Source organism: Schistosoma haematobium, chromosome 2, assembly GCF_000699445.3.
Source record: "Schistosoma haematobium chromosome 2, whole genome shotgun sequence".
Lineage (NCBI taxonomy): Eukaryota > Metazoa > Platyhelminthes > Trematoda > Strigeidida > Schistosomatidae > Schistosoma > Schistosoma haematobium.
The window spans coordinates 36,256,602-36,280,437 of record NC_067197.1 but is presented as its reverse complement, the minus strand read 5'-3'; the positions used below and the strand labels follow the sequence as shown (position 1 = coordinate 36,280,437).

The following is a 23,836-nucleotide window of genomic DNA, read 5'->3' as shown; positions in this document are numbered from 1 at the left end:
ATCGGTATCAGGGAAAATCGTCAACAGAGTGTTGCTGAACCAAATGAACGATTCAGTAGACGTCTAGCCTCGAGATTAACAGGCTGGATCACGTAGAGATCCGTCGTGCACAGACCAAACCGCGAAAATATGGATCATCGTTGAACAATCAATTGAATGGAATTTGTCACTATACACCAACTTCCTTGACTATGAGAAAGCGTTTAACAGTGTGGATAGGAGAATATCACGGAAACGTCTTCGACACTATGGAGGACCTGAGCAATAGATTGATTGAGTGCAACTAGACGATTTAGAATTTGCAGATGACCTAACTCTTCTATACCATGCACAGCAACTAATACAGGTGAAAACAGTCAGTATAACAGCAGCCTTTGCAGGAGTATGCCTCAAGATCCTGAAATAAGACACAGAACACCAACCAAATCACAATTGATGTAGAAGGTTTAGAAGAGGTAGAGAGTTCTACGTACCCAGGAAGCATCATTGATAAACAAAAAGAATCTGATGCAGATGTGAATGAACGGATTAGCAAGGCAAGGACATCATTCCTAAAATTAAAGAACATATGCAATTCCAAACAACTGCCAGCCAACATTCAAGTCAGAATGCTCAATACGAACGTTGAGACAGTGCTACTGTACAAAGCTGAAACTTGGATAACGAATAAAATATCATCAAAAAGTCGCAGATATGTAAAATCAATCGTTTACGCAAGATACTCAATATTCTTTGGCCAGAGACCATCAGCAACAATTTACTGTGGCACAGAACAAAATAACTTCCATATGAAGAGAAAATTAGGAAAAGATGCTAGAGGTGGATAAGACACACATTGCGAAAATCATCAAACTGCATCATAAAGCAAGCGCTTAGTTGAAATCCTGAAGGGGAGAAGAAAAGAAGAAGACCAAAAAGAACATTGCTCATTGAATAACAACTGGAAACAACTAGAAGATAGAGCACAGATTAGAGTTGGATGGACAATGCTAGTGGGCGGTCCATGCCTCATCACAAGTTGTAACAATTAATGTAACATTTTTTCATGGAAAAAAGTGACCTTAATAAGTTCAATAAAATCTTCAGTATTGAAATAACATTCAGTTAATTATTTATATTTTAAATCCATATGTAAAAATTGCTTTCACTATTGAAATATGAATTATATTTAAAAAATTCTTAAGAACTCTTACGCATCGCATTTTAATTTTTCAATGAATGTAATTTACTAAAGTTCAACTTCATTAATATGGTATGTAAGTATTTTGACTCGTTTATTCTACTACTACTACTACTACTACTACTACTACTACTACTACTACTACTACTAATAATAATAATAATAATAATAATAATAATAATAATAATAGTGGGGACAATCTAATGTACTTGACACAAAATTACAGGACTTGTTAATAAAATTTAACAGTCAGAAAATAAATGCTTAATTTGCAAAATGTCCATCAGTTGTCTCATAATGACTCAGACTTCATTGTTCTTGCATTTTCATACAAATTGCATTCTGGTCCCATTCTTTACTGTTCGACCCTCTTGTCTCGTTGCTGGCAGACATTCTGTTTACGACTAACATCATCTACTACTTATGTCGATATAATTAGCACACACCACCCTACTACTACTACTACTACTAATAATAATAATAATAATAGTAATAATAATAAAATACCATAATCAATTACAAAAACATTCCTTTTTATTCTACAATAGATCATTTTATCAATAGTTGATAACAGTTGAAAACTTGAACAAAAAATTAAAATTTCATTCAATTCACAAATTGACTAATCATTCCATATTAAAACAAAAAAAATTTTTTTTTCTTTTTTTCTTGTACCAAAATAGTCATTAAATATTCATTTAATAATTTTTGTTCTTATTTTTTTCTTTTTCATTAAATCACAATTTTCCTGTGTTTCATTGTAAAACCAAAAAATAAAAAAAACTAAAAAAAAATATTTACACGTGACTAAATTCTTTCAAATAATTACTGAGTCTGTTAGATACAAAACAAACAAACAAAAAAATGTTATTTTTTTTCAAAAATTTTATTTAGAAAACTAATTCATTATTTATATAGACAGTTTAATCAATAAACTGTCAATTTCAATATATTACTTTATGTAATTTATCTTAAAACGTTTAATATATCAATTCCCTTTTTTAGATGATCAAATGGTTAAAAGATCATGATGCTGAATTGGTAATCATTATTGATTAATTTCATTCATAAATCTAAATATATTTTATATAATTAATAAATTATCAAAATAATAAATAAGAACTTGTTATCTACATTCGATCCAATAGTTTCACAGTATTTGGGCATCGAGTTCATGTGAGACATTAAAGAGGAAGAATGTATGTTTATAAAATCTTAGCGAATGAATTTAAAGTAAATCCAATGTTTCACCTGACAATCTGATTCAAGCTTTGTCAACAAAAAGATGTATTTGCTTGAATCTACTTCAAATTCTTTTGCTAAGGTTTTACAAATATTTTCTTCCTCTTTAATGTAAATAAATTATTATCAGAAGGGGTTTTGTGGAGATTGTAGTAATTTAAACAGTTGAGATCATGAGTCAATTGAAGTTAGACCACTATGGAAAACCTGGAAGCACTGGACAGCCATTTCGTCCTATTTTGTGACTCCTCAGCAGTGCGCATCCACAGCTCTGCCCCGCGGGACTCGAATCCAGAAACTATCAGTCTCACGGCAAGCGCTTAACCTCTAGGTCACTGAGCCGGTATCCAACGGTGTTAATGTCTAACTTCAACTAATCCACGAAATTGAGCGACACATCCACTATTGTCATCAGTGAGTTACTACCTCACAACTAACCCGGTTGAACTCTACTGGCGTGAGACTAATAGGTCCTGGGTTCGAATCCCGCGAGGCGGGGTCGTGGCTATGCACTGCTGAGGAGTCCCATACTAGGACGGCACGGCCGTCCAGTGCTTCCAGGTTTTCCATGGTGGTCTAGCTTCAATTGACTGAACTGTTGAAATAAATTATTAGCTTATTCCTTTTCTTTATTTTACTTTATTTCAAATATTCATACACATAAACATCTTGTTCCATATTTCTTAGAATGATCATCTTACTTTAAAGCTAAACACAAACATAACAGTTACTAAATAAGAAAAAGTGAATTCAACGAAAAAATTTTTCTTTTCGATGAAATCATTTACTTAAGTTATATATGTAGGAGGATAGAAACGATTGCATCATTAAATTGATTCGACACTAAATATCAATCAAATGTACAGCTTGAATAAATGATTTCATAGAAAAGATAATCTTCTTCGTTGTATTCTTATTCAATTTCTTATTCAATGACACTATGGGTTGTTTTAATTACTAAATGTTTTATTATCATGAACATCACTCCATGATGAATTATCGACCACAGTTTTTTTATTATTTTAATTGTCATCTATTTGTAAAACAAATTTATTACAACATTAGAAATCACAATTGAAAAAAGGTTAAAATTAGTAACTATAGGGAAGTTTATACTGAATTTTTTCTATAGTTGTAGTAAAATAAATTACAAATATGACAATTTTGATAACGAAATTTTTATATATAAGCAAATTTCCCGTTAAACGATGCATTATAGTGAAAGTGAAATCAATATTCTCCACTTTACTTCCATAGTTACTACTTTTAGAATTGATTTATCTTAGAATAATGAAAACTCTTACTAATAGAAATGATTGATTTAGGAAATAATCAAAAGACAAAAAAATTACTTCTTTATCACCTTTGATCGTTTTCTGGTAAGAATATATAAAACACAAATAATTTGACAATATCTTTATCATTCTAAACAACTATAGATTCATGTGATCGATGAGAATTTTTCGTTAATTTGTCTATACCAATGACCTCCGATAATGATTGAGCATTTTGATTGAACAAATTAAAATTGATGACAAATGAAATCTTGTTGGTTGTTTTAATGACCTAATCTTATTTCATGTGATTATATTGTCAACTTTCTCATTGGTTCATTGGGTTAGTCTAAAATCTTTTTCCAATTTCCATCTCAAATAAAATTATATCTAAAGTTCAGATAGGTATTGATATAAGAAGCATTATCTTGTAAAGCTTAACCAATAAATAATATTTATTTTTAGGAAAGTATTTTTTCGGTTATGCTTAATTACCTACTTACGTCTGTTAATCCCAATGGAACATAGGCCGCTAACTAGTATTCTCTAACCCATTCTGTCCTGAGCCTTCCTTTCCACTTCTATCCAATTTTTTTTCATTCTTCTCATATCTGTCTCCATTTCTCAGCGTACTGTGTTTTTTGGTCTTCCTCTTCTCCTTTGGATTCAAAGTGAGGACTTACTATATGATGCAGTTGAGTGCTTTCCTCAATGTGTGTCCTATACATTTCGACCGCCTTTTTCCTGATTTCCTCCGCCGCAGCTATAGTTTATTTGTACCTGACGTTATCCTTGATTGTTTAGACCGACATAATTTTCAAAAGAGAGACATCCTATGAAAAACAGTTTTATTTTAAATCATTCTATGTATAAAATAGAAGAACTAGTTCCCAAGATAGGAGTTTATAATTACGTCCTGAATTAAATCAGTTTATTTTTAAAAAAAACCTATTTGAACCTTTCAGCTGTAGGTTCTGACGTATTGAAATGAACTATAAATAGATAGATAAACAATATATTGTATAATAATCAAACATAATAATTAGTAAATGAATTTAAATATAATATAATAAAGTTATTGTACCTCGAAGTTGAATCAATAATAAAACTAGTACGAAATCGATTATTTGTACTTTAAAGGGATCCAGTATCATTTATTTATTCAAAACATATCTTAACAGTTTAATTGTTAAATAAATTAAGCAATGATGGATAGTGGCTAGCAGTGGAATCTAGGACGCGCGTTTCGTCCTATTTGGGACACGTCAGCTGGATGTACCTGCATCTCAGAGTTGATGTTCACTCCGGGACTCGAACCCGTTACCATTAGCTTCAAACGCCATCGCATGAATCAAGGCAATATCGAGGCATACGCACAGTATGCACATATGCTAATAACACACTGATCAATTGCAGTCTTAAACCTCAATGGGAAGATACAAGCCAAACAATACGAAGTTACATAAGTTAGTTTAAAATAATAAACTATTTTCAAGTTGATTAGAATAAAACTTAAGAAAAACGATATATCAGAAGGGGTTTGTGGAGATTTTAGAAATTTTACAGATTAAAATCATGAGTCAATTGAAGCTAGACCACCATGGAAAACCTGGAAGCACTGGACGGCCGTTTCATCCTAGTATGGGACTCCTCAGCAGAGATACCCCTGGAGTTCTAGTGAGAAGCCGTGACCAGTGGAGTTCAACCAGGTGTGTTGTGCGATATCAGCTCACTGAAGACAATGGTATACGGTAGCACAACTTCGTGGGTTGGTTGAAGTTAGACATTAACACCATTCGATGCCGGCTCAGTGGTCTAGTTGGATAAGCGCCTGACGCGACACTGATAGGTCCTGGGTTAGAATCTCGCGGGGTGCGGGATCGTGGATGCGCACTGATGAGGAGTCGGCTAGTGCTTCCAGGTTTTCTATGGTGGTCTAGCTTCAATTGACTCACGATTTCAATCTGTGAAAAATGACATCATTCCAATGATCCATTAAATTAAAAAAAATATTAAAATATCAACTAAAACTCATCAAAACACTTGAATGTAAAACTTGAACCATTTATTCATTAATAGAAATTGATCATGTGTATTGAAAAAATTCATTTCAGTTTACTTGTTTACCCTTTAATTAATCAAGCAATGAATTGAAGAAAAAAAATTGTTTATTTTTTATGATGAATTCATTCATTGGAATAATCAAAGTTAAAAAAAAAAACAAATAATGATCTGGTTTAATTTAGTTAAATTATTCTGACTAAGATAAGTTCATTGTAGTTGAACTCTAAATATACTTTATGATAAGCACAAATAAGAAGGTTAATTTTAATAATAATCATTTAATAAGGTATCATTTACAAGTTCAAATTCATAGTTACTGACTCACTTACTTACGCCTGTTACTCCTCGTGAAGTAGCATAGGCCTCTCACCAGCATTCGCCATCCAACCCTGTCCTGGGCAATCCTTTCCAGCTCCTTCCAGTTCCTACTGATCCTTTTCATATCTGCTTCTATTTCTCGACGTAATGTGTTCTTAAGCCTTCCTCTTTTCCGCTTCCCTTCAGGATTCCAAGTTAGGGCTTTGCGTAATGTTGTATGTCCTATCCATTTCCATCGTCTTTTTCTAATTTCCTCTTCATCTGGAAGCTGGTTTGTACTTTCTTACAAAAGGCTGTTGCTGATGGTATCCGGCCAATGGATGTTGAGTATCTTGCGTAGACAGCTATTTATAAATACTTGTACCTTCTTGATGATGGTTGTTGTAGTTCTCCAAGTTTCAGCTCCATACAGTAGAACTGCCTTGATGTTGGTATTGAAGATTCTGACTTTGATATTGGTTGAAAGTTGTTTTGAGTTCCATATGTTCTTTAATTGTAGGAATGCGACCCTTGCTTTGCCAATCCTTGCCTTTACTTCTGCATCTGAACCTCCTTGTTCATCGATGATGCTTATAGTTACTGACTTGAAGAATGATATTTGTTTTCCAAATTAATTAATCCTTAAATTGAAAACGTTGGATAAAGCATTTAATGAACCCTGATGTATATTGATGACATATTCTGTGTTATATAAGTAAAAACATCAGTTTGTTTTCAGATCAATAAGATCTGAATTATATTAATTTTATTTCTAATTATTTGGTGAAACTGATATCTGTTGTAAATTACGTAATTTATATCAAACTGTAATAACATTTTAATGAAGTACAATTGTAAAATTAAAACATATTAGTTCATAAGCATAAATGGTTAGTGGCTAGCAGTGAAATCCAGGACGCATGTTTCGTTTTATTTTGCACTCGGCAGCTGGATGTACCTAAATCTCAGAGTTGATGTCCACTCTGGTACATCCAGCCGACGAGTTTCAAATAGGATGAAACGCTCGACCTGGATTCCCCTGCTAACCCCTAATCAACTTTGCTTAAAACGTTTGTGACTTAAGGCTATATTGAGGCAATCCGCACAGGATGCACATATGCCAACATGAGACCGATCAATTATAGTTCTAAATAACAATGGGAAGATACAAGTAAAACAACACCAATTGAATATTAGTTCATTATAAAAAAGTCACCTCTAAACTATGTGAACAATCATTACAAAATTCAACCATAAAACGATAATTATATGATTTTCTTAACGATTGGTTTCTGAAAAGATTTCACAAAGTTCTATTGAAAAGACAATTTATAGAGTCAATTCAATCTAGAATTAAACAATCACACATCGATAACAGCGAATGAGAATTGTATTGTTTGGCAAGTTGGTTGAGATTAAAAATTTTAAACCGTTAGTGATACTAACTCAATATTTTGACAGGAATTGTGTTTATCTCAAATTTGATCCTTTACAAGTTTATAGATGCATAATATTGAATAGGGGTCTTAAAGTGAAATCAAACAAACGCTTAATATTTTCTAATTCAAAATCGATATTAGTGTTTTATGAAAAAATTATCTTTCCATTGTACAAAATCATTCAAATAAATTTATCATGGTTTAATAAAGAAAAATTTATGTTAACTGTTGACTCAACAGTTTTGTGTAGATGAATATTGATAAAATTATTGAAGATAACAATGGATCTTTGCATAAAATAATCATTATGAAGTTATGATAATGAAAAAGACATTCAATATCCTAGAGTCTTGAACCAATAATTCATTCAGGTATAAAACATATTTGCTATACTATAATTTGTCAATCGACTGTTGGAAGATGTTTCATTGAGTTTTTAGTTATAATAATAATAATGAAAAGAAACCTGTGAGGACTTAAGACCTTGAGCTCGATTCCGCATGGTTTGCGATGAGTAACTAAAAATATTCTAAATCAGAGTACAAAAACTACCTAGTACCTTTTAGTTTTATATCATTTATCGGTTCATGCTATTTAAGCATGAAATTGAGAGCAAAGTTCGTCATTTGAAAAGTATACTGAAGTAAAAAATCAAATCCAACATGTAAATTAATGTGTTCGTAGTTAGATAAAAGAATAATTAGATGATTTAGTTAAATCACCTAATTTTCAATCACTGAAATAAGATTTTATTGTAAATCAACAGTTTCACGATTAGGTATTTCTTTTCTGTAATCTTCCTTATCTTGTTCCTATCCAAATAACAAATAGTTGTATCAACATTTATTAACGGCCTTTTAATATTTAACTGTTTGAAATAGATGATTAAACCGAATGACATTGAGTTTAGCTAAACAACTATTTAAAAACAGGAAGCCGTAAGCAGCCGTTTCATCTTAACATGATACTTCTCAGTAGTGCATGTTCACAATCCCACAACCAATGACTGAACTCAGGAGCATCGGTGATCTCGGAGTTTTAGTAAAAAGTTATGATCAGTAGGATTCAACGATGTTTAATGTCAGTCAATCACTAAATTCATTCAAATATTGTTGTGCGATATTAGCAATTAATTGAAGCTGAACATGTAATTAACTGAATTGCAGATCAGTGTATGAATGTTCAGCCTTTGTGCATCAGTCTGAAGGGCCTGAATCCGACCCTGATTGTGGGGTGGTGGAGGATAATTGCTGAGGAGTTTAATACTGGAACGAAATAGCTGATCAGTATTTTTCAGTTTGCCGTGATTGATTAACTAAGATCGGCTCATGTTCCTAAATATAGAACCGATTTTTCGAGACAACCCAAATAGTCAAATACCAAAATACATTTTTTGTAACAGAAGTAATCAGCATTCTTCAAGCTTCAGCATCCAATTATGAATACTCGTTCATGTTCTATGATTTAATCAGAACTTGCTTCACCAATGTGATAAAAGATTTTAATGAGTTATAACGCACCTCTTATGTAGACTAAGGTCTACACGTCTTGTGTCACTTTACTGGATATTTTGAAAAACATTAAAGAAATAATTTAGGTTTTCCATGGTGGTCTAGCTTCAACTGATTCATGATCTCAACTAGGAAAATAACTATAATATCCACAAGACTCCTTCTGATACTAATCAACATATGCACACTAGTGACTGGCTTTAAGAGGTATTTCCTGGAGTTCTAGTGAGAAGCAGTGACCAATGGAGTTCAACTGGGTCTGTTGTGAGATAGTAACTCACTGAAGATAATGGTGGACGTGTCGCCCAATTTTGTGGATTAGCTGAAGTTACACACTAACACGGTTGGATGCCGGCTCAGTAGTCTAGAGGTTAGGCGTTCGCGCGCGAGACCGAAAGGTCCTGAGTTCGAATCTCATGAGGCGGGATCGTGGATACGCACTGTTGAGGAGTCATAAAATAGGACGAAACGGCCGTCTAGTACTTCCAGGTTTTCCATGGTGGTCTAACTTCAATTGATTCATGATCTTAACTATTAAAATAATTTAAGTTTGAATATCTTGATTTTAAAACATGCTGAGTAATTAACCCATGTTATTTATCATCAGTACATACTACGAGATATTCTTGAAGCCAACAAAGGAAATGCTTCAACAAATTGTCTGCTTATCTTGCAATACAGAATAAGACAGCTACACATATATTTCAAATTATTACAATTTACTTGAATTTAAAGAAATTTGAAAATCACTGAATTTTACCGGTTCATTGAATTTACATAATGAATGTATTAACTATAAATTCATTAGACGTTTGAAACTGATCCTAGACAACACTAGTATACACTTATGAAGAGTATGAAACAGGAAAAAGTGTTCACTTGGCTTAGTGATTAAGTGCACACGAGCGAGACCAGTAGGTCCTGGGTTCGGATGCCGCAAGGCAGGGTGGCGGATGCGCACTGTTGAGGAGTCACACAATAGGACGAATCGGCCGTCCAGTGCTTCCAGGTTTTCCATAGTGGTCTAGCTTCAATTGACTCATAATCTCAGCAATAGAAATTATTAAAATCTTAACGAAACCCCTTCTGACATCTTATATTCACTAACTTGTCAAGATTTATTAATGAACATTAAAATAAATAAAATACTTTGCCAAGTAAACCCAATGAGATAGATTTTAGATTGATATTTTATGAAAAGAAAAAAAAACAAGATTTGAAATGCAGCTAGTTGACGTATTTATCAGTTAGGAACAAGATTTTTAAGTAAAATCCTATTGAATATCTTGTGATCTATTTCATCTTGTATCAGGTTAATAAGCATTAAATTACAATCATTCTATTTAAATTGATTATCATATTTATAAACGGTAGTTTAGTATTTTAAATGGGATTATTAATATTTTCATGTTTTAGATCGTCTCAGTCAAGTGATTAGTTTTAATTAAACAAAATTAATTTACTAGTCAGTTGTTATGTCATTACACAATCTTTGAGTTATTAAGTAAACATAATACATTTTTATGTTTATGTATTCAGTCTCCAAAACATAAATTATCGATTCTAATTGTGCATTATAAGTTTTTAGATCAGTATATAATTGTAGAGATTGCTGAGTTTTTATATGTTTATTGAAGGAGCCCTAAAACTAAATGTACAATTAATTTTGTTTCCACAGTCAGTAGTCATGTTATACTGATGGGAATGAATTTTATGCAGACAGTGAAACATAAATAGTAAATCGATGCACTAACTGCATCGGTTTTTTGATATTGATCTCTCCCTGTTGTAAAAGACCTGGAAAAACACAAAACAATATGAAGGATAACCAGTGAGAGGTGAAAATTTTACTTCATTACAGGTTAGTGTTTTTTATCAAGGGGTTGCTGACCCCATGCCCAACCCTACTTATTTACTCAGGCTTGGGACCAGCAATAAACCTAGAAGAGATACAGGCGGGATTCTCATTGCATGTAGCAGTACATAATCTCATGAAACTTTGGTAATATTATCAATCCTGAAAATTAAAAGAACGCATTTTCGAAGTATTTTCATCATCAAAAATTAACGTGACATCACTCTAAGACATATCTGGCTAGTAGTAACTTATGTCAATTCCAGATGAATCACTACACGAGTAATACCTGTTTACTTGTGACTGGATGGATTTAATACGACCACTTGGATTGATAAAATAAGAAGTGTATTTCCACTAATAAAATAGAAATCGACGACAAAAAATATTGGTACGCTTCTTATATCTCATTGATCGCCAAAACATCGGATAACCGGAGTAGAAGTGCAAGCACTTATTTAGTGCTAAATTGTTTAATATTATGGAGGAAAACTTGCTGAATGATCTGTACTAATTGATCCAAAACATGAGTTCGCCAATAAGATTATCCTGACGATGTACATCTAAGAACAGACATTAGAGATAGGATTCTTAATTCATAACTCAACAGCTCATGTTGATCTGTAACTTAATCAATGCGTAATGTATACAACATCACAGTTTCCTTGTATTTTATATTTCACCATTATTGTAGTTAATTCAGATTTAGATTTTTTTTAGCTACTACTACTGAATAGATTTTGACAGTATACTTCAATATCTAATCCTAAAGTACGACTTCCCAACTAAAATATGAATGTTAGTGTTAATGAAATTCCAGTTATTAAGAAGAATCGAATTTCTCAAATAGTCTCATATAATTTATATTATCGAAATAATTCTATACTAAGTTTATCCTAACTATCACAACTCGATTATTCTTTTAAAATGAGTTTAAAATAACAAGTCATAATTAAAGTTGATTCTCTTCTAATTATCATATGGTAGTGTCAAGAATATTACGAGTTCAATGAGGTTAGCATCTGTAAAATAATTTTCTTGTGTTTTTCTATCGCATAGAAAGGTTCTCAGAAACTACCACACAAAACGGTAGAATTTATCATTTTTACTAAATGCTGTTGTGAAATACATATTTCATTTACTAATTGATTTACTCTTCAGACTGCTACAAATCTAACCAATCTATTGGTTAGTTATAAAAGCTGAAAATGACACATACGCATACAAAATCATCTTAAGTGATATTTCAATTGAAGTAAAACCACTGCTTAGCAAAGCAAAGGCAAAGTTAATCCATTGTAACTGGCTCTAATATAATCGCTTTAGACTATGGAATGCATGACAATGATAAAAGACTTATGTTAAACAATAGTGATTTTTAAACAAATCAATTCGGAATTAATTATTTCTATGTAAAGAATAAAATGATCACTTTATATACATTTACAGTCAAAATTGACCAACAATGGAAATATTAATAAAATACGATTAGAATTCGAGCGTTGAGAGTTGATGTCAGTTTACGAGACTGAAATCAGGGGGGGGGGAAATGAAATGGACAAAGCGCACATACACATTCATTATTGACAAAAAAGTCCACGTTAAGAAAGAACAAGGCACACAAATAGACGACTAATCGAAAATCTAGCTCAACATATATATATATATATATATATATATATATATATATATATATATATATATATATATATATATATATATATATTGTCCAGGAAAGAAAAGCATAAACACTAAGTCTGTACAAAAAATTACAATAGGCTAACACATGAAATATCTGTAAGGTTAATCAATAAACATAATTAAATGGTTGGTAATACAATTATTATCATAAACATTATGATTAAGTAATATCTACCCTGATGGAAATAAACAATATCAATTTACAAACTGGCAAGAACAAATAAGTGAAAGGATAAAATGTAAATAATAAGGGATATGATAGAGAAATCATTAAATTTTCATGAAAGATTTACTGGCATATTACAAGCTGCCATCATTTCTTTTTTTAAAAAAAAAAGACATTACTTAATATCTACAAATAAATTACAGAGATGCAATAAAATCAAGTGAATGCTTCAAAAGCCTGGTATATTTGTGATAAGGAAAGAATGTGAATAGGTAAGCAAGTTCTACGATCGTTTGTTGTTGGATCAATGGTTAACCAAGATAAAGCATTATATGTTTCTAAAACGTATCTTAATACATCACATGTGCTGCTTGAATCTAGAAGATGTCCCGGACGATTTGACGACGGTCCAACTCCCGGACCGCTTGAACCCCCAGTCGGTGGAGGAGCTGCGGCTGCAGCATCATCAACACCAACCAGTGTAGTTTGCAAATGCAGAGCAGACTTCAAACAAACTGGATACTGAAATTTGGAATGCGGACAAGCAATCCAAAACCACGAGGGCAGTGGACCAGCAGAAGCTGTAGATATGTAATATCCCATGGCCAAGGGTTGTTGCATTAAACTTCCCACTTCATCCTAAGTAGTAAAAATGGTAGACTTAATAGTAAACAAAACGAAATACACAAAACAAATTAGATATTCGATCAAAAGTATACGTGTTAGACGGATTGCCGAAACATTTCCAACCAAATCAGTTACCAGTAGCATTTTATGAATACGTTTTAATCTTACTACAATCATTCAATACTGAGCATTATTATCATACAACTGAGAACTGCAGTTTGCCACCTTATTGTAAAACTACCCTGTATCTCAATACATTTAGATTATGACAAATTAAGTGAACGAAGCAAAATATCTCTACAATTATCAAATGACAATAACTAAGGTTAAAAAAGAAACCTTGGTCGAAACTAGATTTTGGGATTGTCGCCTTTCAAATCCAAATCCGATCTTTAACGTAGTATATTCAACTTGTTAGACCAAAGTTATCTAAGATTACAGTTTACTGTAAAAACATACTATGAAACGAATTAAGAGAACCAAGTAAAAACGTCTAATTATAAAGAAAAACGATAAACAGCATAGAAAAACAATATAAATGTTATAATTATGATGAATGTTACACAGAAATCATAAAACTACTAATAACGAATAAATACACGCGATTCATGAACAATGTCCTTTATCGTTCATGATGAAATTGCTTCATTTTGTAATTTATTTCTTAGTGACCAAAGTACAAGAAACCAAAACCACAACTTTAAGTTCATACACTAGTTTGGACAAATCAGAGACTATAAAACAGTTAAGAATTGATCAAGCAGTCGTTTGTTGTATAACTAACAGGTGTGACATGAGGAGACTACAATGTTTTAAATATGCTAATCCTGATGTTTACGTTAGACAACCTGATGTTAAATCAAAACAAAGAGAAATTCAAATGAATACACGAACAATTTACTTACTGTAGGATCATGTATTCCGAATGGCATTGTGTTGAGAGGATTTATAGCATGACTGAATGAATGTTCACTCAAATAACCTCCAACGTTACTTACATGATTTGGTCCCAAATCCAGTAGTCCAGAATCAAGTCCACGTAAACCCATAACATCAGAACACCCATGTCCCCGATTGTCATGAAGACCGACAGCGTACTCATTGTGTCCATGCAAAACATCACTACCATCGCCTAATCTACCATTAGATGACTTCCCCGTACCATCATTAACACCACTGACACAAACAGGTGGACCTAGGTCGGACAAGCCGAAATTTAATTCAGATGGATTACCGAAGTCAGCCAACATTTCTGCTGTTGATCCGTTTGGAGGAACGAGATCATCAAGGCCAGGATCGTTGGGAAGAAGCCAGTCAAATACATTCATATCATCGGACCCCATCCCATAGATGACTTCAGCTAATCCTGAAGGCTCATGTTCCTAAAAATTAAATAGGCTCAAAAATGTTGAAACCATTAAACCACAAATAATTGATAAATCAGATTTCTGGGAAATAACTAAGCAAGAAGAACATTTAATAAATTTAGTTACTCATCTATCAAATACAGACTTATGTTCATGTGAGTTTATAATACTATCTGCTTCAAAAATAATAATTAACTATCGTTAAAATACTGCATACATGCGTATACACATATTTACGGACGTTTTAACCGACTATTTAAAAGTAAAGAAATCTAGTTAAGACTTGTTCACTTGACTGTATACTTCATTCGTGATGTGGAAAATTAACTAAGTCGAGGTGGGTAGAGCGAGATTTGAACTAGTGACAGGGAAGTTGAAAATCGTAAGATCGTGGACAAACGGGTCAAAATAGTATATCATCTTTTGACAATTTAAAAAAAATGAGAGGAAGAGTAGGCAGATACAGATTGATATTGTATGTTATCTTGAACAAAATTATGTGTAAATACGTCTATGATGCGGCAGCTAACAAGAACACAAAGTTTTAATTCAATCGGCAAAAATGATTGACCGACAAAACTCTTACCCCTTTTATCGCTTATTTGATGTCAAATAAAGAGTTTATTTTCGCATCGAATATTTTGTATGGAAATATGTTATTTTTATGAAAAACAAAACTTATTCCGCTGGTTAGTTGTCTTGCTGTTCGACAAGAGTTCATACGAGGGATTGTGTCCGTAGTTCTATATCATGAGTAGTTATTTGACAGGCACATAGTATCAAAGAGCTTCACTCAATGATCAAGACTTTGTTCACTATTCTAACATTCACAAACTTCAATCGCAAAAATGCACTCAAAGCTATGCTCTACAACAGTCTATACCAATCATAATAATTTTTAATGTCACATAACACCTACGAGTACATAATTAGTGACTTTAAAACCCATTTTACACCATTGTTTATCGAGTCGATGTATGTATAGACTGGATAGAAATACTTGAAAACTCTAACCATCTGAATTGTTCTTTATGTGGGAAAAAACTATCACCTAAAATTGAGGACACTAGTAGAATATGAAGTGATAGGCAGCATTTACAGAAATAGATTCTGATGAGAAGCCAAGTGGCTAAAATTAGAAAAAACAACGCTTATAAAAGTCACTTATGAACTACACGTTCAACTGCGGCTATTATGGTAGCACGTGTCTGTAAAACTAGAACCATAGATACACTAATAGTTGTTTCCTAACAACAAAATTATGGATCATACACAAAGTATAGATGTAAGACACTACTTAAAAATTATTTAGAGAATGGAACAAGTGTCGATAAACGGGGTTTGAAATTGTGCATAATTTCCAGTAATTGAAATACTATAATTTTTATGGAAACCTGTTCAACTTCTCATTCAAATGACAGCAAATAATTTATAAAAGTACGATTTAAGTACAACAAACAAACTTGTATGCAAAAATCTTAATACTAAATGAAAAATCAACTTACAGACACACCACTTGCTGAAGTACTAGTAGGAAAGACAAGAATATGGGTTGCACTAGGTGTTTCTGTAGACGTTGTTGGAGTACCTAAAAGTGACATCATACGCATAGCTAATGGTGAAGCATTGGCTCCATAAAATGCACTGTTAGCGCCGTTACTCAGACCACCACTACCACCAGTGCTACCTGCACTTCCAGAGCCACCACCACCACCTGCGTTACTACCGCCTCCACCACCTCCGTACGTCCATGATTCATCTGAACACAAACCAAAACCAGGATATACACGAAATGTGCTTTGAGGTTCGAGAGAAACAAGACACGCGCTGATTAAACTTGGGAGTTCATGAGTACAACTACTGGCTCCAGTGAAACTATTGACTAGATTTAACATAGGCTTAGAACCATTATTAATGGATGACGAATGTGAAGGAACACAAGATGATATACTACATGCAGTACAGCGCTCTCGAAAAAATTTATTTACATCCTGAAGGCTTTTGCGTCCTAACAGTCCATTCCAACCTACAAAAAGTAACGAACGATTCAAAACAATTGATATTAAGTTTCATATTACTTATTCACAGCAACAGTGAATGAGTGAAATATTGTTAAGTATCGACAAGATATTCTTTTAAGCACTAATAAATATTAGCTTTGAAAGTTCTGAAAAATTAACTTAGAGATTTCCAAGGATTGTGGTTCACTTTTAGCAGTTATAATCACTAACATATTAGCTAGAATGTGGGGACTAGATGTAATCCCATTTGACTGGTCTTGATTGCTGAATGTTCCAGTTTACACGAATGGATAAAAATCCTCTTGTGACAATCACAGAGGAATCAGGTCAATTAATATAGTGTCCAAAATACTAGCCTCTATAGTCATCACACGCTTAGATACAGTCAATGAGAAGCGAATTTAGGTAAACGAGGTTAGTTTTAGACCTAGACGTGTGTTAGCGGGACATAGACTGGATTAAAGCATGCTCAATGCACGCTGACTGGCTAATTCTTATCCAATCAGCACTAGTCGATAGTTGGGGAATACTCTAGAATCTTCTCATGTAAAAACTATAAATATACTAACGTTTTCTCTATTGTGCTTCTGACTGGCTTCTTATTTCCATCCAACCTTGTTACCTGGAATATAATCTCTTTCCTGTTCAACCGTGTTCTGATTTGGGGACTTGTCGAGTGAATCGGTGTCCGAGAATACTAAGCAATAGGAATAGCTGGGTCATAACCGTAATAAAGAGATGATAACAACGTGGATGTGTAAAAATATACTCGTTGATCTTAAGTGTTCGATCCCGTTGGTCGAGAAGTTCTGTGAAGTTCCTGGGATCAAAGGGCATACATCAACCTTGTACAGGTTTTCGACTAGAACATTACTGGTTAGGTTAGAACTTATACCGAATTGTCGCAAGAACTGTGAACCTCAAGTGGTGTTTGTTAAGGCTGTCCAATTTCATCATTTTTATTCAACTTTATCATAGACACCGTTTTGGAGACAGCTCTCATCTTTTAGATTTTCAAGAGACATTCTCCTACTAGGTAATTCACTTGTTGCAGATGATGAGTTCTATTTGGTGAAGACCCTGACAAAGTGCTGTCATTATACCGCCTTAAGCAACAATGCAAGAGTCTGGGATGTGAGTCTCTATCTAAATGCGAAACGCTATTTCAAGATCAGTCTTTGTCAACACCTGAAGTAATGATAGAGGGTGATGCAGCTGAGCATGTTGATGTTTCATCACCCCCGCCCTGGTGGGCTAGTGTCTGGCGAAATCTCTACATGGATTTAGTAAATTCGGCTGGATTTTGTCAACTTGTATCATCTGTTGCGTACGCGAACGTCGAACTAACCTACTGAAAAGCAGTTCGCTCCCTTTTAATCTATGCAGGTGAACCATGGTCGTAAAGAATAGAGGCTGTTCGTAGGTTACTAGTATTTAATTATAAGTATCTTCGAAGCACCACTAAAGTATTTTGGGACTACCGAGTGACCAATGCTGAGGCTAGGCATAGGGTAACTAGTAAAGATGATTAGTCGGTCGGTGGACTAGTGAATCTTTATAAACTGAGGTGGTTGAGATGTTACCGGTGCTCTACTACGACCTATTTCGGTATGTGACATCATGTGTAGGTGTAGGTCAAAAGGAAGTTGCGGGAACCAAATGAGTCAATAATATCATTGACGACTGAACGGGGTCATGTTAATAAGTGTAGAGTACCCTGTAGGAGTCTACGACTATCGTAGCCACTGGTTAGAGGCTTCAAGTGAATCGTCCAGAATGACCCACATGCATTCTTCCTTTACCCTATCTTAGTACCTAAATCCTAAAATTTCCATATACTATTCTTTGTATACTTAAACTTTCTCACTACCACTGATACTGTTATTACTTCTATCACTTTGAGATTTGTCTTGATATTTTTATCATGTTTTGCTAATGTAGTGTGGCAGCTTGAACCGAGGCATATATATGTCAGGTTCTGTGTGGCATATGACAAGACTGATTGATAAAAAAGGGAGTAATAGTGTTTAAACGGGAACAGGTTTTTAATGAAGTCTTTTAGGAAAAGAATGAGGCATGAACTACAGTCTATTCGCATGATAATTTACTTTATCAGCAAGATTTTTAAAGGGATCACTGGAAACTCTTTATATGACCTTACATTTTAAGGTGCTGTTGACAATCAGGTTTTTGAAGGATATTTAACTAATATTCCCGAGGTTTTTGTAACCGATAACACAAATTCTGAGAAAAACGAGAAGATTAAGTAATTATCACACGATAAACTTGCGAAAACGAAATGTAATTTCTGGATAATATCTTCAAAAAACTAATATATTATTAAAAATAAAGGTTTCAGATATCTTCGGAAATGCAAATATTATGTAGTAATACCCATCAGAGTAAAATAGTTATTTCTAGAGAATGAAACTAACCTTTTAGTTCTCCTTGTCCCAACCTACCAATTCTTCCTACTACAAGTCGCCAAGCGTTGGCAGTTTGACTGATCAAATTAATAATATAATCCCAAAGTCGTGCAAGCCCAATACGACGAGGGCTTAATATATGTTTATTTGATTCTGTTGGCTGAAAACGTTGATTTTCTATTTCAGTAAAATATCTTGTTGGGACACGAATATTAATTAAAGTATGATCTAATAATCCACCTTGTTCATCTGTAAATGTAGCAAGAAGCCATTGTTGATCTTGTGAAAGACAATATGCAACAAATAAAACAGACGACCGGTCAATAGGTTCTGATGAAATATCTAGTTGACTGAGTACATCACGTGAGTTCATGAGCGTATATGGAGGCGCAAATATAGTTCGTTTATGGAAGCTCTAAATTGATATGGTTTAAAAGTGTAAAGGTAGATATATTTAAAAAATAACAGTGCGAAAATTCGACAATTAAACTTATACATACGACTAAGTACTAATATACAATTCAATAGTAAATAACCAAGAACAGCTAAACAGTTATAACCAACACATAGCTTGTTATAAGTGCGTATCACCTCAAGCTGTCAAATACCAGATTATCTATATGAAATTAATAAGATGAATAGTAAGTCTGTGTAAACAGCCTTGATCCATACTATAATATTGGTGAGGATGATGTAATTGGTTACACTTAAATATATGGAGACAATTGTGAGGTGGCAACCCGATAGTTGAAAGTCACATTTTAACCACTAAACATTTGCTTCACATCAATTCAAAACTTATTCATCGAGTATACGGGTAGCAAAAAGTTGGTAGGAACTAAGAACAATTAACTTTACAAAAATATTTCATGGGACTAAAAAGTGTAGGCTTTTCTCAGACTTCATAAAAGCATTCAGTGATACATAGTTCTTTTAATATTTCTTGAAATACAAAATAATTACAAACATATTGTTAACATCGGTGAGATGGAAAAATGTTCCAGGAAAAATACACCAGTAAAAATAAATGGATTACGATTAGCCACGGAATCCAAGAGTTGGGTTTCGTTCTGTCAAAAACTCGTCAGCTGAACTTATACGCAGTACGTAACCCTTTAAACACCAATACATTATTCATCAAGCTGTTACCAGACAGCCTCTAAATTGTTCAACAGATATGAAGTTAATTGTGTAAGTTTAACTGATCAATATCAGTCCTGAATATCAAAAAGGGGGAAATGCAAGTCTTCACAAATTGCCATATCAGCTTTTCATAAACAATTTCATCCCTTAACTTATTCAGTCTGCTGTGTTCACTGCCACTTTTTTCCACCTAATTATTTGATCTATTTATAAAGATTGTTAGATTTCAAATAGTTGGAACAAGCATTAGATATACATAGTAGTGTATTTGATCATAAGTGTCTTCGAAATATTGCTCGTATATCCTGGGACCATCGAGTAAGTAATGCAGTTGTTAGGAAACAGGTACTAGGTAAGGATGGCAAATCAATTGATGACGTAGTGAAACTTCATTAGTTGAGATGGCTAGGACATGTGTTACGTATGCCCAACCACCGACTGCCTCGATGTGCGATGCTTTGTTGTATAGGAGTAGATTGAAAGAAAACTAGGGGCGGTCAGACCAAAACATGGCACAAGTCCATGAAGTCACTGACAAGTAGACTGAGTCATGTTGGTAGGTGTAGACTACCTGGTTGGGGACCGCGATATGATAGCAACCGATGGTTAGAGACCCTGAATGACATGGCTCAAAATCGTTTGCAATGGCGCAGGTGCACCCACCTCTTTGTGTTCTCCCAGATTCTAATTTTCTGAATAATTCATGTCCCTTTTTTTATCTTTCCAAATTTATTTCACTGGATTATACTCCTTGAATAACATCTTCAAACCCTAATTTTTCTGATTACAGCATACAATCTAGTACTACGGGATTTGAATCGACCACTGCATCTCTGTGCTAATGTGGTGTGGCAACTCGAACTGATGTACGTACATACGAAGTTCTACGTTGTTACTGACTGACTGACATAGTAGCGTATTCCCACTGTTATAATCAGCAATAAATTAACCAAAATAATTAATCATACCACCTTAGGATACCAAACTACGAGCAATATTTAATAAATGGCTAACATTTCATTGCAATCTACAACACAGCTGCTATACAAAAAGAAAACAAATTTCTGCATAAAACAAGAAATTATCATTCTGAGTTTATTCTACTAAATATAACAAGCACATGTAAAAACTAAATAAATACTATATGAAGTTGTACCTGTAAGTACTGTGTGTATATGTGTGAATTACACTTAATAAAGTCACTTCGAGAAAATTCTTTCTCTAGTTTATAGACAAACATTGATTTTAGAGGAGAATAAAAGTAGTGTTAAAGTTGCGGCGAACTAATACAGTTCAATAGAAAAGTTTGTCGCTTCTAAATTTGTTCATTATGAATAATGACAATCATTAGGTGTGTTTTAAGTAAGCACGGTCAGTGACTAACAGATACACATATATATAATCTGTTATTTATGATACGTTGTGTAGACACGCGAAGAATTTAAAAACACAAAATGATACTTAATATTCATTATTTCTTATGAATAAGGAATACAAAATGATGATAACAACAAATTCAATTGTTTCTACCAGTTAATGAATAATTACAGGTCAGTAAATTCAACCTAGATAAAATATATCATTATTGAACAGATTTTTAATCATATAAGGTGCATTTCAATTATATTTAGATAGAGAGCTGGCTAGGTTAATTGACTAGTTCACAACTAACAAATAACTATTTTCTTTACATACAAAAGAAAAGAGAATTGAATTTAAAGTAAATCAATAGCATTCACCCTAATAAAATTAAATAAAAACAACAACAAAAAACAGACAATAACAAAGAATAAAAATATGCACGATGTTTGCAAAGTAGAGAGTTGAAAAGAAAACTGTAAATAAAATGAGCTTTCAACATTAATGGTGAGCAATTGATCTTCTTGGCAAAATCCGCAAACGATACAGTAATTGATTATGAGAGAGTTAAATGTTACTCAGTAACCCAAATACATATCTATGTATTTAGCTTCAAGCAATATTTCATGTATGAAATTTAATGGTCTAATCAAGTTGGTCGAACTGATGTTCATGACATCTGAATTGGAAATAAAACTCAACGGTTGCATGCCATATGGTCTAACCCCGAAACCACTTTTCCTCAAACATGCTACTCTGTTAACTACGTTTATCATTGAAAGGATAATAAAGCATCATTGCATTATAGCTGACGTTCATTCGTGACGAAAACCCTAATCGTTATTTATAACTTTAACCTAACTCCGAATACCTAGACCTAATCTCTCTCCGTTTACTATAATAAATAACGCAACGTGTAAAGGTTCATTAATAATATCAAATTTATTTATCCGCTATAATTTTGCTGCTTTTATTTTCTAGTTTGCTAATAATAAGCTCAAGGTCAACAGTATAGTATTTTTCTACAGAAACCACTAACACGGAATCATACACATAGAAAAAGAACAATTTGAAACTTGACCGAATGAAAGTTCTGCTTTTAGTAGGTGATGGGAAAGATGGCCAATGATTTTTTTTTAAAAGGGATTGTTAAACAACTACCCGAAGCATTAGGAAGTATTAAACTTTGGTTTAACTTACGTCTTTGTCATTTGAAATAATTTCCTTTTCAGCTGCTGGACCTATACCCGTTAATGTACGATTTGCATTTATTAAACTGGGCTCAATGAAACGATTCACAGATGTGTAAATTGCCAGTGCTAAAGGTCGTAAACGGGGCAAATAGTCAGACATGACATGATCAACTGATAAAATTTGTGTAGTGACACGTGCACGCCACGATTCAGGCAAAGAATTCAATATATGATTGGCAGAACCGACTAATGACTGCATAACAAGACGACCAAGCTCCATACTGATATCATACAACTAAAATAAAATAAAAGAACATAAATACTGAGATCAATGTGATGCAAACATTATAATACACACAGTGGGACTTATACAAAAATGAGATCCCTGAAGCGATGCTGATTAATATTATTCAAATAATAGATCCTACAATCATTTATGTTCATGGCCCGATGATTGTAAATAAGGATAAAGTGATCGGTGAAATTTGTCGTTTGAAAACATTACGGGAAATTTATTGGATTATCAACATACTATGATGTTTGTGTATACTTTCACAAACTATAATATTAAACCAAAATAATTATTTAGTCAGTAATCTGTTTGTCACTTTTCTGCCTTTATTAAATATGACTGAATAAAAATTTGTAAAATATTTAAGCGGATAGACTCGGCAAGGAAAATGATGTAAGACCCTACAGTGATTGAATAAACCACAGTTATTCATAAAAATTAGTCCATGATCAGATTATTATATCAAGGTTTTGGATCTACAGGTGTTAATTAAAAATACACAGCTAATCAATACATTTTCTTGCTTTACAGTACAGCAACAATATCTAGACAGTAAAGCTATAACTGTTTGCTTTTAAAATTTACTCTATGTCAAATTACAAGGCTGTTAGCATCAAACCAGTTGGATTACAATATTTACATAGAATATGGAAGTGATTTCTACATATTGTACAAATTA

The 23,836-nt window shown here is 33.2% G+C and overlaps 1 protein-coding gene across 2 annotated transcripts in view; it reads right to left on the bottom strand.

Annotated features, from left to right (window-relative positions):
- Positions 1-11,863: 11,863 nt before the first annotated feature.
- MED13L (Mediator of RNA polymerase II transcription subunit 13-like) overlaps positions 11,864-23,836 on the bottom strand; it is a gene marked incomplete at its 5' end in the record, with an annotated part of 30,050 nt that continues 18,077 nt past the window's right edge. The window contains 5 exons of one of the 2 annotated variants that reach the window (XM_012938255.3): positions 11,864-13,368; positions 14,262-14,738; positions 16,229-16,749; positions 19,180-19,585; positions 22,873-23,160. In XM_012938255.3, the coding sequence (XP_012793709.2) occupies positions 12,946-13,368; positions 14,262-14,738; positions 16,229-16,749; positions 19,180-19,585; positions 22,873-23,160 (2,115 nt within the window). In that variant the 3' untranslated portion in view covers positions 11,864-12,945. Of the gene's footprint in view, positions 13,369-14,261; positions 16,750-19,179; positions 23,161-23,836 lie in introns of both variants that reach the window. The other variant, XM_051215071.1, reaches the window with a different exon arrangement.